We start from the raw sequence: 18,374 nt of genomic DNA, 5'->3' as shown, positions 1-18,374 counted from the left end.
ATCCAAGATCATAATAAAATGCCCTATAATATTGTCAATGCTTTTAAGGATGTTAGGATCCAAAAACTCCTAAGGGAGTGAATAAAGACAGATCCAAACTGGAGCCGAAGAGAAGTCTTCTCTATCGAGGTTAAATATTTGAACTCATGGTTTCATGAATAAACCAAGTGAATCCATGAAATATGGTTCTCCCTAGAATATACAATCTCTATCTTCTATATTGTTGAAGATGGTCGTGAAGAAACCCTTGGAATCCAACTTGAGGTCAAGATCCCCTTTAAGTGTCAATTTCTTTTGGATCAAGTTGAGCAAGTTTTATTTCAAGGGCCAGAGACCTACAAATTTACATATTACATCCTACTTTCACCTATATTCAAATTGTTCCCCTATTTTTTCTGTAGGGATTTCTAGAAGGGGTGTTTTAATTGTATGAGGAAGACAAGAACCACTTCCTTTTAGATTTTTCATTGTTGGAGTAGCGGATGCAGGAGTTGCGGCATCACTGCATATTGAACTAAATGAATTCACCTCTAGCTGAGATTGGGATTTATGGGCTAAGGTATTGTTGGATTTGCATGGGGCAAATTGATTAGCTTTTCTAGCAACGATATTTCTATATGAGAGCCCTCCTCCCCCTCCATGGGGCACCATTAAAAATCAATAAATAGAAGCGTAAAAAAACCCTAGAAATAGAAAAGTTGCTAAACAACTATTTAAATTTCTATTATTTTTAAATAGTTGATTATTTTTTTGAGTTTAGACTTCTGTGATCCATAATGTTTAGAAGAGATTTTTTCGAAGAGATCACATCGAATGATTTCTTGGAGCCAACGTTCTGAACCCTCTACTGTGGTTCTTCGTCAGGGAAAAGGTGGAGTATTTGATCTAACAAGCCAGACACCAAATTGGTGTATGAGACCCCTTTGTTTGTGGGACAAGGGACCCACCTCCACGCAACGATTTGATTGCTAAGTCTACGAAGGCATCCATACTCTACCCCCCTCTGGTTTTGAACCTATGACCTCTTAGGAAGAAACACATGCTCTTAACCATTAGGCCTACTCAAGCTATATATATGTGTAGATGTTTAAGAGAACAAATTGATCTGTTAGAAAATTAAAAAATCAAAAATTAAAATTTTTCAAAACATTATAAAATCAAAAATAAAATTAAAATTGATTATATTATTTTGTTGAGATTTTTTTAATTTCTATTAATTTTTAATAATGAATCATATTGAAATATAAAATAATAAGAATAAGAATAACAGTTTCGTTTGCTTTTGGATAAGAGAATTGAATATATGAGATTTGAAGTTAGACTTCATCGAAAGTAAACCCACACAAACCCTACGATGTAGGGCTAACCCTATGATGTACAGCTAGTAAGTATATTTACGAAATTGATATGTGAAAAGTTTGATCAAAATTACGTATGGTTGTACATGTACACGTTAAATCCCTAAACAACAGTCACCCGCCCATAAAATAAAATGTTCACTTCGCCTCTCCACTCAAGTTTCCACGCGTTTTACATTCAAGTGGTAGTGACAGCCATCAATCGTGCCACCCCAAGTTGGTCTCTACTCAAGTTTCCACGCGTTTTACATTTAGTAGTGACAGCCATCAATTGTGCCACCCCTGGCTGGTTCTTATTTCCAACCTTATTGAAATATAAATGTGGTCTGATATGGAAAGGGAATAGGAGTTGCCTTGCATTTATATTTCCCTCAAAATTGATTTTGACATGTTAACAGCAAAGCAACTCCTATTCCCCTTGCATATCAGACACATTTATATTTCAATAAAGTTGGAAATAAAAATTGCCATCTCCACTCAAGTTTCCACGCGTTTTACATTCAAATGGTAGTGACAGCCATCCATTGTGCCACCCCAAGTTTGTCTCTACTCAAGTTTCCACGCGTTTTACATTCAGGTGGTAGTGACAGCCATCAATTGTGCCACCCCTTGCTGGTCTCCACTCAAGTTTCCACGCGTTTTACATTCAAGTGGTAGTGACAGCCATCAATTGTGCCACCCCAAGTTTGTCTCTACTCAAGTTTCCACGCGTTTTACATTCAGGTGGTAGTGACAGGCATCAATTGTGCCACCCCTTGCTTGTCTCCACTCAAGTTTCCACGCGTTTTACATTCAAGTGGTAGTGACAGCCATCAATCGTGCCACCCCAAGTTTGTCTCTACTCAAGTTTCCACGCGTTTTACATTCAGGTGGTAGTTGACAGCCATCAATTGTGCCACCCCTTGCTTGTCTCCACTCAAGTTTCCACGCGTTTTACATTCAAGTGGTAGTGACAGCCATCAATTGTGCCACCCCAAGCTTGTCTCCACTCAAGTTTCCACGCGTTTTACATTCAGGCGGTAGTGACAGCCATCAATTGTGCCACGGTGCCACCCCAAGCTTGTTTCTTTGCGTGTCAATCAATATACCGTGAAAGGAAAAAGCACAGAACGCATGCAGAGTATAATTCCACGGCAACCACCGTCCGTTCAGACGCGAAGAAGACGTTCAGAGTCAACGATTAGATACCACTAACGGACAAGATGATCAAACAGCGGTATTCGGCCCCTCGAAAAACAAAAACCAATGTCTGCCCTTTGAGAGTGAGTATACGGTTTACTTTTATTGTGAGTATCTGGTTCATCGATGTATTCCAACTTCCAAGTTCCCACCATCGTTCACACAGCTGTTACTTCCCGACAAAAAATAGTTGAATAGACAACTTTAGTTTTTGGACTAATTGGTCCACGTTTATTGTCCCACCATCTACCGACAAGCTCTTAAAAAATGGATACCTTTGCTTTTTGGGAGTAATTGGTTTCGTCCCATCGGCCAATCAATTTTCCACTTCGCCCTTTCCAATCAAGTATATCATTGATTAAACAGCCATTGGCACATCATAGAAGGAGTTGTCTGGAAAATTATAGAGATTTTGGTTATATTTAAAGAAAATTTCAGAAAGATTTTTGTAAATCCAAGTTATAGTTGTTAAACTTTAAAATTTAAGTGTCTTGAAAGATGGTGCTAAATCCACAATCAACACGATTCAAACATTGACTCTATAATATTTTTTGAATTTTTTCACCCAAAATCTAACTATTTTTAACGTACCAAAAATTCCTCCACCTAATTAAACAACTCCGAATCTCTTCGCCCCTCTAGTCAGTCAAAATTCCACCCGTTTTACCTTCAACCTTCCAAGTGACAGTGACAACGACAACAATCAATTGTGCGGCTTCTCTCTTTGCGTATAGGTCTATACACGCACCGTGAAAAGTAAAATGTAGAGAATGCAAGCGGACCATAATTCCACCACCGTCCATTTAGAAACCAAGAAACCAAGACAGTGAGAGTCTTTACACGAGTCACGAATGATTGTTATACTTCCACTCCAAATTTAATTCAGTGGTTTTTAATGTTATTTTTTGAAAAAAATTTAGTGGGATTTTTTAGATTTAATCTGTATGAATTCATTGAAATCACAAGTTTGATAAGTGATTCCTGCACATTAAAAGTGTTTTAAGGGTTTTCCAGGGTGCTAAATCCATGTACAGTAAAAAAACTAATTCAATTAAAACATATCAAGATTTCACCACAAATGTTTTCGCCCACAAGTACGTTAGGATTGATTTCAACAACAAACTTAATTGGGAAGATTGCAGAAAGAAGAAAATTTTAGGAGGGTGGAAAACATTATATGCTCTTCAAAAAAGATGTAGAAATGCATAGTTATGGGATTGGAAAATGATTAAAGTGATTTTTGAACTCTAGTTTGTCCAATGATGCTTTATGGGTGTGAATTGTGGGCTAGCAGCGTCTCGTTTCAAAATGGAAACAAATTGACAAAATCCAAAAGCGTTTGATCATGAGCTAGTTCAAAATAAAAAGTTGGGTACTTAATGTTGAGTGACACTGGAGCAACTCTCATCCAAGCAATTGATATGGTGCGGCTCATAAGATGTCTAAAAAGAATTGAGCAAATGGGAGTAGGTAGATGGCCTAATGTTATTTTCAATGAAGGCATGAGTGAAAGAAAGAAAACATGGATGAAATAAAACTACAAATAGATGCAAAAATGAAATATCTACCTCAATGCCTATCCCACAAATAGCAAGGAGTTAAAGAATTTTGTTATGGAGAAGTTTAGTAAACGAGTATGGGAAACAAGTCGAGTACAAAGAAGAAGTACTACATTGAGGAATTCAACTCTACGTGTGATCTACAACAAAAAGACTTAGTTGGAGCTAGCGTTCCATGGAGGGAAAAGGTTATAATTGCTCAATTAAGAACCAACTCGCATCAACTTTGGTGTGACACAAGAGGGTGGAAAAGGCCTAAAAAAACTTGGGAAGAACGGATGTGTATATTTTGCATGTCTGTGGGGTAATAGAATTGGAAAAACATTTCATTTTGAAATGTGATGCATTCAAAGACATCACATAAAATTATGAAAATATGTTAGCATCAAATTATTGACATTATCTTCTCAACTAAAAAATAATTGTAAAATTAGACCAGTACATTAAAAAATTAAATTACAAAAACGAAAAATAAAAAACTAATAAACTATTTTTTTTTAACCTCATGGAAGTTTAAAAAAATCAAATCATTTCATAGGGTTAATGTGTGTCTATATATAAGAATAGCACTGCACACCAATCCTCAGAACAATCTCAGTGCGCTTCTGAAATCCTAACTTATTTCCTCCTCTGCAAATTGCGCCCATAGCATAGACAATCACTACCTACCATTTTCACTTCTGTTTTCCAATTTGCAATGGCTGCATCGTCCTCCATCGCTGCCCCTGCCTCCACTCCTCATTCTAGCAACAATCAGTGGCACGAAGTGTTTATAAACCACAGGGGTCCTGATACAAAGAAAACCTTCGCGAGGTCTCTCTACGTTCGCCTTCTCTCAAACGGAGTAACTGCCTTTCTGGATCAGGAGGAGTTGCAACAGGGATACAATTTTCCCTCTCAAATAAAACAAGCTATCAACACCGCCTCTGTCCACGTCGCGATCTTATCTCGCGGATATGCTGAATCAAATTGGTGCCTAGATGAGCTCCTACAAATGTTGCAGACAGAGGCTCCCATAATTCCAGTATTTTACGGTGTCTCGCCGGCTGAGGTTCGCTGGACGCGCGGTAAAAAAGGAAAATATGCTCAAGACATAGAAAACCTGGCAAAGAAGAAAACTTCTGACCCTCAAACGCAGGCGGAGAAGCCGCGATATGACGCCAACGTCATTGAAAATTGGAGAAATGCACTTGCTCAGGTGGCAGACATCAGTGGTTTTGAGCTGGAGGAGTGGAATATTGGGTGAGAATTCAACCTTTGCTTTGGATATGGTAGTGTTTTATGTTTAGTAAATAGAAATAGACGTTGGTTTCTCACAATACTATCTATGTTTTTGTTTTAAATAAAAGCGAGGAGGTGGAGGTGGAGCTGCTGGATAAGGTGCTTCAACGTCTGTTGAAGATTCTGAAAAAGCAAAAGCCAGTTTTGCACGTGGCCAAATTTCCAACAGGTTTGGACCATAAACTGAAAGATTTTGAAGTTAAAGTCGGATTGCAGCAAAAGCAGAGCGCGAGACCTCAGATGTTAGGGATCTGGGGTTTAGGTGGCATAGGAAAGTCCACTTTGGCTAAGGAATTCTACAATAGAAGAAAATCTGATTATCATAGATGCTGCTTTTTGCATGACATCAAAGATAGTGCCGCTAAAGGCACTTTAAATTTGATGCAGAGAGATCTTTTTAAAAGCTTGACCCTAAAAGATGAGACTGTAAACAGTGTTGATAAAGGTACAGAGATGCTGAAAGAGCCTCTCAAATCTTGTAATGCCTTAGTGATATTAGATGATGTGAATCAAGTGGATGCACTTGTGCCTGAAATCCATGATCTGCACTCTAATAGTTTAATATTGATTACATCAAGAGATAAACACATTCTCATAAGCTCAAAAGTTGAAAACTCATCCATTTATGGGTTAAGAGGGCTTAACCGAGAACACTCACAAGTTCTCTTCTGCTCCTACGCCTTCAGCCAGCGGTATCCAAGGCCAGGATTTGAATCTTTAGTAGATCGGTTCTTGGAAGCTTGTAAGGGATTGCCCCTGTCCTTAAAAGTATTGGGGGCACTTGTGTATGGAAGAGACAAATCTGACTGGGAAGACGAATTGGGCAGTCTCCAACACATGCTCCCGGACGAGATCCATAATACGTTTAAAACAAGTTATAATAAACTTAATAAAGAGGAAAAACAAATATTCTTAGATATTGCATGTTACTTTATAGGAACAGACAGAGAGACAGCCATAGGAATATGGAACAGCTCGGGCTGGAGAGGAAGGAGGGGGTTTCAAGTTCTACAAAACAAATGCCTAGCGGAAGTTGACAGTCGGGACAGGATACGTATGCATGACCACGTTAGGGATTTGAGAATAGAATTTGCTGAGACTTCGTCTCCGCGTCGACTTTGGCGACGGACTAAGAACGTCGTCCATAATTTGTTATATTCTGTAAGTGTTCAGTTTCAATTATTCAATCCTGTATAGATTATGACTTTTAGATCAATTATTGAATGGACCAGTAATAACGATTGTTTTCTTTACGATGAATAGGAAATAAGGTCTGTGCGGGGAATTCGGATGGTTCACGGTGAACATGATGAAGATGTATGTGGTGTTGATGCTACTGAAAAAGCTGTTTTGGAAAGGATGTTGAGGAATTTGAAAATTCTTGATACTGAAAATGATATCTTGGAAAGCATTTTGAGGAGGGTGGAGTTACCAAATCTATTATGGCTCAGATGGACGAAGTGTCCCCACTCGACCCTGCCTTCATGGGTTTCCGTGAAGAATTTGAAGTTCCTGGAAGCGTCAGACAGTGTATTAAACACATTGTGGGAAAGAGAAGGCGAATTACAGGTAAGTAGGAATTTGTTGTGTCAACATGGTAATATTTAGTCGCTATTAAGATTTCACCACAATGTCTTTCTTCTGATTCAAACACGTTAACATTTCTCTCTCTTTCGCAGGAACCACTCCAGCTGGCAGAATGTTTGGAGGAGTTGCGGGTAGAGAGATGTGTGTTGTTGAAGAGCATACGGTGGCTGGGGCAGTGTACAAGACTTCGAATCCTAAATATCTCTGGCTGCTCTGATCTAGAGGAGCTGCCAAATATGCAAGCACTGGTATGTTTGGAAGAGCTATGCGCAGGCGGTTGTCTTAAGCTGAAGAGAATACGGGGGCTGGAACAGGCTACAAAGCTTCAAAGGCTAGTTGTCCAAGGGTGCTCCCAGTTAGAAGAGCTGCCGGGCATGGAAACATTGGGATGTTTGGAGGAGTTGTGGGCACATGGATGTGTGCAGTTGAAGAGCATACAGGGGTTGGCCCAGTGTACAAGACTTCGAATCCTATTTATCTTCGGCTGCTCTGAGCTAGAGGAGCTGCCAAATACGGAAGCACTGGTATGTTTGGAAAAGCTATCCGCAGGCGATTGTCTTAAGCTGAAGAGAATACGGGGGCTGGAACAGGCTACAAAGCTTCAAATGCTAATTGTCCAAGGGTGCTCCCAGTTAGAAGAGCTGCCGAGCATGGAAACATTCGGATGTTTGGAGGTGTTGCAGGCAAATGGATGTGTGCAGTTGAAGAGCATAAAGGGATTGGCCGAGTGTACAAGACTTCGAATCCTAAGTATCTCCGGCTGCTCTGATCTAGAGGAGCTGCCAAATATGGAAGCACTGGTATGTTTGGAAGTACTATGGGCACGCGATTGTGTCGAGCTAAAGAGAATCAGGGGGCTGGAACAGGCTACAAAGCTTCAAAAGCTAAGTGTCCAAGGGTGCTCCCAGTTAGAAGAGCTGCCGGGCATGGAAACATTGGGATGTTTGGAGGTGTTGCAGGCAAATGGATGTGTGCAGTTGAAGAGCATACAGGGATTGGCCAAGTGTACAAGACTTCGAATCCTAAATATCTCCGGCTGCTCTGATCTAGAGGAGCTGCCAAATATGGAAGCACTGGTATGTTTGGAAGAGCTATGGGCACGCGATTGTGTCAAGCTAAAGAGAATCAGGGGGCTGGAACAGGCTACAAAGCTTCAAAAGCTACGTGTCCAAGGGTGCTCCCAGCTAGAAGAGCTGCCGGGCATGGAAACGTTGGGATGTTTGGAGGTGTTGCGGGCAAATGGATGTGTGCAGTTGAAGAGCATACAGGGGTTGGCCCAGTGTACAAGACTTCGAATCCTAAGTATCTCTGGCTGCTTTGAGCTAGAGGAGCTGCCAAATATGGAAGCACTCGTATGCTTGGAAAAGCTCCAGGCACGCGATTGTATCAAGCTAAAGAGAATCAGGGGGCTGGAACAGGCTACAAAGCTTCAAAAGCTAAGTGTCCAAGGGTGCTCCCAGTTAGAAGAGCTGCCGAGCATGGAAACATTGGGATGTTTGGAGGAGTTGCGGGCAAATGGATGTGTGCAGTTGAAGAGCATACAAGGATTGGCCGAGTGTACAAGACTTCGAATCCTAAATATCTCCGGCTGCTCTGATCTAGAGGAGCTGCCAAATATGGAAGCACTCGTATGCTTGGAAAAGCTACGGGCACGCGATTGTGTCAAGCTAAAGAGAATCAGGGGGCTGGAACAGGCTACAAAGCTTCAAAATCTAAGTGTCCAAGGGTGCTCCCAGTTAGAAGAGCTGCCCGGCATGGAAACATTGGGATGTTTGGAGGAGTTGTGGGCAAATGGATGTGTGCAGTTGAAGAGCATACAGGGATTGGCCGAGTGTACAAGACTTCGAATCCTAAATATCTCTGGCTGCTCTGATCTAGAGGAGCTGCATAATATGGAAGCACTGGTATGTTTGGAAGAGCTATGGGCACGCGATTGTGTCAAGCTAAAGAGAATCAGGGGGCTGGAGCAGGCTACAAAGCTTCAAAAGCTAAGTGTCCAAGGGTGCTCCCAGTTAGAAGAGCTGCCGGGTATGGAAACATTGGGATGTTTGAAGGGGCTGTGGGCAAAAGGATGTGTGCAGTTGAAGAGCATACAGGGGTTGGCCCAGTGTACAAGACTTCGAATCCTAAGTATCTCTGGCTGCTCTGAGCTAGAGGAGCTGCCAAATATGGAAGCACTGGTATGTTTGGAAGAGCTATGGGCACTCGATTGTGTGAAGCTAAAGAGAATCAGGGGGCTGGAACGGGCTACAAAGCTTCAAAAGCTAAGTGTCCGAGGGTGCTCCCAGTTAGAAGAGCTGTCGGGTATGGAAACATTGGGATGTTTGGAGAAGCTGTGGGCAAAAGGATGTGTGCAGCTAAAGAGCATACAGGGGTTGGCCGAGTGTACAAGACTTCGAACCCTAAGTATCTCTGGCTGCTCTGATCTAGAGGAGCTGCCAAATATGGAAACACTGGTATGTTTGGAAAAGCTACGGGCACGCGATTGTGTCAAGCTAAAGAGAATACAGGTTTTGGCCGAGTGTACAAGACTTCGAACCCTAAATATCTCTGGCTGCTCTGATCTAGAGGAGCTGCCAAATATGGAAGCACTGGTATGTTTGGAAAAGCTACGTGCACTCGATTGTGTCAAGCTAAAGAGAATCAGGGGGCTGGAACAGGCTACAAAGCTTCAAAAGCTAATTGTCCAAGGGTGCTCCCAGTTAGAAGAGCTGCCGGGTATGGAAGCTTTGGGATGTTTGAAGGAGTTGTGTGCAAAAGGATGTGTGCAGCTAAAGAGCATACAGGGGTTGGCCGAGTGTACCAGACTTCGAATCCTAAATATCTCTGGCTGCTCTGATCTAGAGGAGTTGCCAAATATGGAAGCACTGGTATGTTTGGAAGAGCTATGGGCATTCGATTGTGTCAAGCTAAAGAGAATCAGGGGGCTGGAACAGGCTACAAAGCTTCAAAAGCTAAGTGTCAGAGGCTGTTTGGAGTTAGAAGTGGTTGAAGGTGTTGAACATGTGTCGTTCGACATGGTTGATGTCTCTAAATGTCCCAGATTAGTGTGCAATGTGGAGTAGTGGAGCAGGCGGCGCGGGCAAATGAAGGCACTCTACTTACGTTCAAAGCAAAGCAGGCGGAGGCAATTTCGCAACGAGACAGATAATTTATTCATTGTAAGAGGCAGACGTGATGAGGCAACTTTTATCGATAAAGGTTCGCATGAATCTGTTTTTGATGGTGAAAGCTCTTTGTTATTCACAATTTCGCTGAGTTTTCAAAGCGATTCAATTGCTTGTATCAAAGGGGAGAAATTGATCCAGGTTATAAGTCAAATTTGAACAACATCTGGTTAAGCAATAATGTATTCTTGATATGTATGTGAATGGTAACCACTTGTTCATTTGGTTTTGTTTTAATTATTTAATAAGATCCTTAACTTTTATATGTGCAAGGATCACTGATTTGTTTTCGATTATTTTATTTTATATGGTCTCTGGTCTCTCAAAACAATTTGGGAAAAATAATGAAATAATAAAATCACAAAGATAATTCTTTCATAATAATGAAAGAATAAGATGTAAAAGAGGACCATTATTTTATATGGTCTCTCGAAACAATTTGGGAAAAATAATGAAATAATAAATTCAACAAAGACCTTAAAGAACCAATAATTCTTTCATAATGAAATAATAAAATATAAAAGAGAATGAAATAACCAAATTTATGTTCGCTATGTTCGCTGTAAGTAACTAGATTTGTCTTGGCTTTCAGTCGCTAGATTAGTGCTCTCTGCTTACAAGTAAGTTGCATATAATGGTTTTTCGGCATAATACTGACTGATACATTCCGAACCCTGTAACTTAGATTAATGAATATCCCCGACCGCACATATTTATGAATTTACTTTTGAGATTATGGTCAAACCTAACTTATATTATTCAACCTATGCAACCAAGCATATTGACATAATTTTCCATTGAGATTGCGGTTAAACCTAATAAATCTGAACTGAAACAATCTTAATCTTATGACACAAGTCGCTTGCCCAATAGTTAGGTTCCTCACATGTTTTTTTATCTGAAATACCAAGGACATTCAAAAGCACTGCAAAAGTTTCGGACACAGGAAAATCTCTAACCTGTTGAATGCAATGCTATAATGTACACCAAAAACTCTAATTTAACGATCAGAAATGAAGGCATCTGAGGTCCTACCAGGCTTTAAAGAATCGACTGTGGCTCCAGTTTGGATGTGAGCACCTACATGCTACTGTACACAGTCGTCACTTACCTTAAATATGAGGCTGATGCCATAAATTTGTTTCATATACATTCGTAACCATATGCGAAGTTAAAAAATCTCTACATTCAAATATAAAACTATAACATGTGAATCTCAGTAGCACTGGATTTGGTGGTTTTCTTAATGGAGCATCTTTGTATTTATTTCATCAATATTTATTTATTTTTTTGATAATTTATTTTTGTTGTAAATAGTAATTATTCCTGTGATTGATGCACGAAGAGATAAATTGAGTTAAGTGCAATTCAGATTTAAAGTGTGAATTAATTTAGTTAATGAAGAGATAAACTGAGTTAAGTGCAATTTAGATTTAGAGTGTGAGTTAATTTATTTAAGTGTGACAGTCTCATTTTGGAAAAAGTCAAATATAGTGTGTTTACATGTTGAAGTTATTTTGCGTGAGTCTCTAACTAAAAACGTAAATAGGCCATGTTGGGTTTATTATAATTAAATCAAGTCAAATTAAGTTTGTGTGATCAATAGAACAACCGCAGCGTATGTTATTGTGTGTGTCAATTTTGGTACCTTTTCTCCTCTACATTTTCAACAAATTGGTATCAAAGGTAACATCAGAGAGCCTAGAAAGAGCTAGAAAATCTTATCAGAAATTGAGATCCAGAGCACGGAGTGCAATTGCACACAACAAAAATAATTCTTCAATATTTTATTGATCACAAGAATTACAAATATATAGGACATAATACACGGACTATGACACATGGATCATGATTCTAACTCACAACATAGGAATCAATAGCTTCTAGACTGATGCCTAGGGACTCACAATGACAACTACATATGACATGGAAGCATTACTTCGAATACCCTCCCTTAATGTTTACATTGAAAACATGTTACAACAACAATAAATAAATATATGTCTCGCTAGTCTTCATCAGCACCCACATCCACTCTGGAATCTCGCACACATCGCTCTTTCACCACCACATCTTCGAGTTGTTACTTGACCTCCATTTAAAATGTAACCGCCTCTGACCATCATTGATGAACTTTGCAAGATCAACAATATTGACACCTCGGCTCATCAAGGTTTCCGCGATAAGTATGAACCATCCTATGGACCAACCACCATCTGTCAAATATTTCACTTTCGGCTATCCGCCATTTAGGATGGAGGTATGGATACTCAATGTGCTCAAGTGCTGATCAAACAACTTGACCTTACACAAGAATTGATGTTTTGGACATCGGGGCTTCCATTTTAAGGACCACCAACCCTTTTTATAGCCAACATTACAAACATACAAGAATTGATTTTTCGAACACCGGGGCTTCCAGTTTAAGAACCATCAATCATTTTTATAACCAATTAAAAACACACAATCAACTCACATCGCACAATAGAAGAACTTAAATCTCTTTTACTTTTAAAATAGTTTGAGAGGTGATTCTGATAGCAACCCATCACTACCTGATTCTAACATGTCATCCATTTTGGCCATGTTTGCAATTTCCTTTCCATTTAGAATATCCCTGGCATGAGTTCTACAATTCCATACGGTATGTCCATATTTGTGATAGTAGAAGTATTCTGTTGAACCCTTTGTTTTTTTCATTTTGCCTTTGGAAAATAGTGCAAGTTCATGTTGACCACCAACATGTGACCCTTTTGTATTTGCCCTTTTTCATAAGCTAAAAGTGATGATATCATTCCTTCTAATGATTGAGAAGACATTTGGCTTAATGTGAATACAATGTCGCTATATTTTGGAGATAAGCTATTTAATAGAATTGCTTTAGCATCATCTATTTCTACCTTAGCACCAATTTCAGCCAATTTCCCAAAGAGAGACGTTAACTCATTTGTATGATTAGAGAGAGGTGTCTCATCATGCATTTTGAGACTAAAGCGTTGTAGTTTTAAGGAGAACTTTTCATTCATAGCCTTTTCCCCAAATAGCTTACTCAAATGGTCCCAGATTTCATAAGCCGATTTCATTAAATTAATCAAATGCATTTGAGTGTCTGAAAGACCCAATCCAATTATAACCTTAGCCTTGTCTTATTTCATTTCCCATTCAACGAAAAGCTTGGCATCAATAGGAGCCTTTTCGGTTCCTTTTACTATACTCCACAAACCTCTATTCATAAGATGCATTTGAATTTTAACTTTCTATGTATGAAAATTGATGCCATTAAATTTCTCTAAAGGAAGAGAGTCCATGTTACCACTTTTCTTTTCTTTTTCAAATCTGAGATCTGCGGATCTGATTCTTCTCCCACGTTACCGACACCAGATTGACCATATTTGCTTGAAACTGATGATACTGGAGAAATTATGCAATCTCTCTGGCCAATAGAGCTCATACTCAAATTGAGATCATGAGATTGAATATCATTATCGTTGTGCAATTTAGCTTGCAACACGCGAATTTCCCTCGATCGATTTGATCTGATCTGATAAATGTCAACACTTCCTCCCGTGGAGCTTCACCTTAGCACCTTCACTCGCAACCACAACGGCCAAATCTATATACTTGTAGATCAAGCCAGCAAGGCATAACAACATTCAACAACTTTCAACTGAATCATCCTACGTCAACCTTTGATCCTCAAAACGTAACATCGATGATACAATGTCTCTTATCGGCTTGCAACTACAACAATTGCATAGATCCGCTGCTCCTCAAACTCTAACCAAAACAACATTCAAAGAAGTTCCACCCTCGGCTGCCAAACATAGTTGGCCTTTTGTTTGTCAAATATCAGCTTTCATTGGCTCTGATACCATATCAGAAATTGAGATCCAGAGCACAGAGTGCAATTACACACAACACAAATCACTCTTCAATATTTTATTGATCACAAGAATTATAAATATATAGGACATAATACACGGACTATGACACATCTAGATTATGATTCCAACTCACAACACAGGAATCAATAGCTTCTAGATGGATGCCTAGGAACTCACAATAACAACTACATATGACATGGAAACATTACTTCAAACAAATCTAAGGAACCAGTGATAAGAAACTGATAGTGCAAACTATCTTCCCTTCTATTAATCAAATATCATATTACATATATACAAGAGTATTATCTCAAGATAGGAAAACTATACTGGACACACAATTTGTTGGTTGAGAGAATATCTCAACCACACACCAAACTAGGAACATAGTTAGGAACAGACTCCTCTAGTTAGAAAGACACAACTGAGACAAGTAGGAATTAAATATTCCAACACACCCCCTTAATGAGTACTTGTCTCGATATCAATATGCAAAGTCTACATCTGGTCCAGTCTCGTAATTACACCTTGTACCTTGTTCATGCAATTGTCGATGTCCATATAAAGGAACAACCATCTACCAAAATGCATGGGTTCCCAACTGCTGCAACCGCCAGTCTACTAGGAAGTCCTTCACATACATGGTTCATCCAACCTCTCGATGAACTCCCCCTAAATATAAAATTTCACCTCATGGAGTCTAAAACCAATATGGCCCACCCAAGTGTATCCATCTTGCATGACACACTCTTCCAAGGTGTTAAAACTCTCTTACAGAGGGAACACATAACAAAGGGTATGCATGCCTCTCTGGGTCTTACAGCACAACATGTACATAAAACATTTCAAGACCACAACTAATCATTACAAATGATTATATGACATGTAGATTTGTTCTAATTATAATATGTGACTCATACTAGACCATGAGTCTGTTCCACAAACTCACACTAATTCACACACACTCGATTGTCCATCATCTTCCAATCTTGGATGTAGCTCCTCTAATGCCGTCTTCAGTATCATGTATTCATTATATCTGTTTGTTAAGCATTCTTGCAAATAAAATTGCCTATTGTTGGAATGGCCACTTCCAACACAGACACAAATGTGTGACAATAGTTGGCCAAACAAAATGCCACTATATTCTTTTAACTAGAATTACATCACCGACATAACACTTTTTAAAAAAAAATAAAATTTTAACAATGGCATTCTCTAGATGACAAATTGGCTCTCCAAACTTGGTTCTAAGGCTCTTATGACACATCTCCTTTGCGCTTCTAGAAGACCCAGCTGCAACATATTCACGTCAGTTCACTATCATCCGGTTCTGCCCTCCACAGGTCACGCAGCCTAACAGGTAGGCCACCAGACGCGAAGGAGGCAACATCCACATCAGAAAATAAGTACACAACATTCATTACCCAAACTAGCCAGAAGAAATGGTCAAGCAGGTAAGGTCCTGATATTGAGCTCTGCTCCAATAAGGTCTTTGCTGGTCCAAATTCTTTGTTGAGTTCAACACTACAATTGAAGATTCCAGTCTTCATACCTCCCTCTATGCCCAATAAGCTCTATAAGACTTTTGCTTTCAAAGTTATGGTCTAAAATTGGGTAAGACCTCCAATTCATTGGGCAAAAGGATTTGTTAGCGATGGATCCATCAGAAACTAGGTGCTCAAAAAGTTTGCAGATATTCTTTGTGATCTGTAGACACGTATGATCATAGTAGAATATGAAGATAATTTATCCCAATTCTTCCCAATTCTTTCGTGTGCAGACTGAAAGCTTCTCCATACCACAAAAAACTCATTGCGTGCTTAGATTCTCTCTTCACCTCCACGCTGACAGCAACCTCTCACAATAGGTTTCAAAACTCGACAACAGAAGTATCTACTACTGCGACCTTTATCTCATGCGCACCAACAGAGCATGCCCAACACCAACAAAATTCTCCCAAGAATGACAAGCTCCTCCAGAGTCCCACTTTTGACTAGGAATATTCCAATTCTAAGGCATCTTCCTCTAGAAAATTGACTGGAAAAATTAGCAACGGATCCTTAATAAAACCAACGATTTGCAGGAGCCTTTGATCTCTCGTCAGTTTAAAAACAGTCTTCAAAACTCGTCCACACCAGATCCAGATCCATAGTCTCAACACATATGCATAGAATCGGTCAATGCAACAGAATTGCGCTCCAACAGATCTACCCTATCCACTGAGTGCTACCACCAACTGCTACTCGACAACGACCCCGGATCCTTCGATCTCACCGATGACTACTCAACATACACATATAGCTCCACGTAGGCGCTTCTCCAACGTATAAGCAATACTCACCGTGCCACAATTGGCTCTCCACCGTCCACTGATTTAATTCACAAAATCAGTCACAGGCTCTCAAATCGGTAGCCACACCAAGATTCACTGTCTCGGCTCTCCACTGAGGTGAAACTCACACAACAGAGCACAACAGTCTCCACGACTGGATACACAGATCTGTACCCGAGATCAGATGCAATTTGGGGATCAAACTCCCACACAACTCTTGCCTAAAAAAATGTAGATCCCTCAAAAGAAATCGCAAATTGCTCCAACACCACCATTGTCAACAAATCACAGCGGCTCTCCATGCCCTACGACTAGATCCTATAATTTTTCCACACTTTGTTGAGCATTGTTGCAGCGTCTTTGAAAAAAAGGAGGATGGACAAACTTAAAAAAAACTAAAACAAAATATATTCTCACTTTTTATTTTCCTCCGCACATTTCCCTCAGCCCTGGATGGGCCAAACCCACAAAGAGCCAGGCCCTTAAACCATGATAAGAAACCAATAGTGCAAACTATCTTCCCTTGTATTAATCAAATATCATATTACATATGTACAGTAGTATTGTCTCAAGATAGGAAAACTATCTTGGATACATAATCTGTTGGTTGAGAGAACATCTCAACCACACACCAAACTAGAAACATAGTTAGAAACAGACTTCTCTAGTTAAAAAACACCACTAAAACAAATAAAAATTAAATATTCCAACAACCAGAATCTGCCAGTGCAACTTGCAAAGCCACACTACATGAGTGATAAATCGCGGCCAAAAGCCGAAAGTGTTTTCGCAGCTGCCGTTCAATAAGTCAATTAAATTTGGTCATCAAACAGAGGAGAAGGGTGCATGATATATGGTATGTTAGTTGCACAAACAGAGGCGCGTCAGCTTGGCACCGCCAGTACTGAGAAAGCGCAACCCTCAGGAGCTACCATAGAGGTTTGAAGGTCTTTCAAAAGGTCGTAGCCATAGAAAAGGCTCAAGGTTTAAAGGTTTGAATTCCTTCCCAGGTTTTAAAAAAAAATGTCGAAGTGAAATCACAATTCGTAAGGGTGAGATTTTTGTTTGTATTCGAAAAGGTATTTTTTAAAGGAAAGTCAAAGGCTTTACCAAGGTATTGTTTTTAGAAAAACATTCAAAAGATTTTCTTTATATGTAAGAGTGGTTTAAATAGTGAAAAGGAAAAATCCCACAAAGAAAGTTAAAAGAGGGTTATTCCAAAGTATGTTAAAAAGGTGGGTTAAAAAAAAAACTGGTATACAAAGATAAAGAAGTATTTTGTAAAGTTAGTTAGCTTACAAAAACATATTTTAGTGTTTTGTTAAGTATGTTAGTGTTTTGGGTGAAGATTGTCTCTTACGGGAGCATATATTAAACATCATTATTTTTTTCAGAGAGATATGGAAGATAGTCTCATGTAATTAGGAAAATAGCTATAAGATAAAAGAAAGATAATGGTCATGGGTTGCAAAATGAGACTAAAAAAGATTAAGAAAATGAATCGAAAGAAAGAGACAAAGATTGTTGCCATGTTTAGAGAGATTTAGGTCGTCGTCGAAGAACTGAGTAGTCTAGTAGAAGACAAAAAAGAAATCAAAGTTGATTGGTGTAGCGTTGATCTTCTATCAACTCCTATGTTTATTGTATGTGATGCTTTAGCATTGGACTTTATAAAACAAGCATTGGATGATGTTATAGATCTGAATCCAAAAATATATGATAATATAAATATACCCAAGAATAATAATATCTGAATATAGATAGAAATGCTTGTTTATTGATCAAACCCTTAAGGTAGGGCAACACCATACATTTACTCCTTAAGGAGGGAGAACACTCCACAAGCCATATGTCTGTTCTTACAATATTCCTTGACATCTCTCAATGGGGAGTCTCTAGCCTCTATATATGCCTCATACATACAATACCATGGATCATTACCATGGTTCCCTCAATGCCATCTATCTAATACCATGGGTTTATTACATTATTGCTAACTACTTGTGGTCCCTTACATGATACGG

The 18,374-nt window shown here is 39.3% G+C and overlaps 1 protein-coding gene across 2 annotated transcripts in view; it reads left to right on the top strand.

Annotated features, from left to right (window-relative positions):
• Positions 1-10,400, top strand: part of LOC149170149 (uncharacterized) — a 202,871-nt gene extending 192,471 nt beyond the window's left edge. The window contains exons 1-4 of one of the 2 annotated variants that reach the window (XM_089428914.1): positions 4,713-5,338; positions 5,446-6,538; positions 6,641-6,946; positions 7,057-10,400. In XM_089428914.1, the coding sequence (XP_089285040.1) occupies positions 4,794-5,338; positions 5,446-6,538; positions 6,641-6,946; positions 7,057-10,029 (4,917 nt within the window). In that variant the 5' untranslated portion in view covers positions 4,713-4,793 and the 3' untranslated portion in view covers positions 10,030-10,400. Of the gene's footprint in view, positions 1-4,712; positions 5,339-5,445; positions 6,539-6,640; positions 6,947-7,056 lie in introns of those variants that run through there. The other variant, XM_089428913.1, reaches the window with a different exon arrangement.
• Positions 10,401-18,374: the final 7,974 nt, after the last annotated feature.

This window comes from Pinus tabuliformis, chromosome 4_2 (assembly GCF_031772625.1).
Source record: "Pinus tabuliformis cultivar Carrire ecotype Pingquan chromosome 4_2, CPIR1, whole genome shotgun sequence".
Lineage (NCBI taxonomy): Eukaryota > Viridiplantae > Streptophyta > Pinopsida > Pinales > Pinaceae > Pinus > Pinus tabuliformis.
The sequence above is the reverse complement of the archived record's forward strand: the minus strand, read 5'-3'. Positions and strand labels throughout refer to the sequence as shown.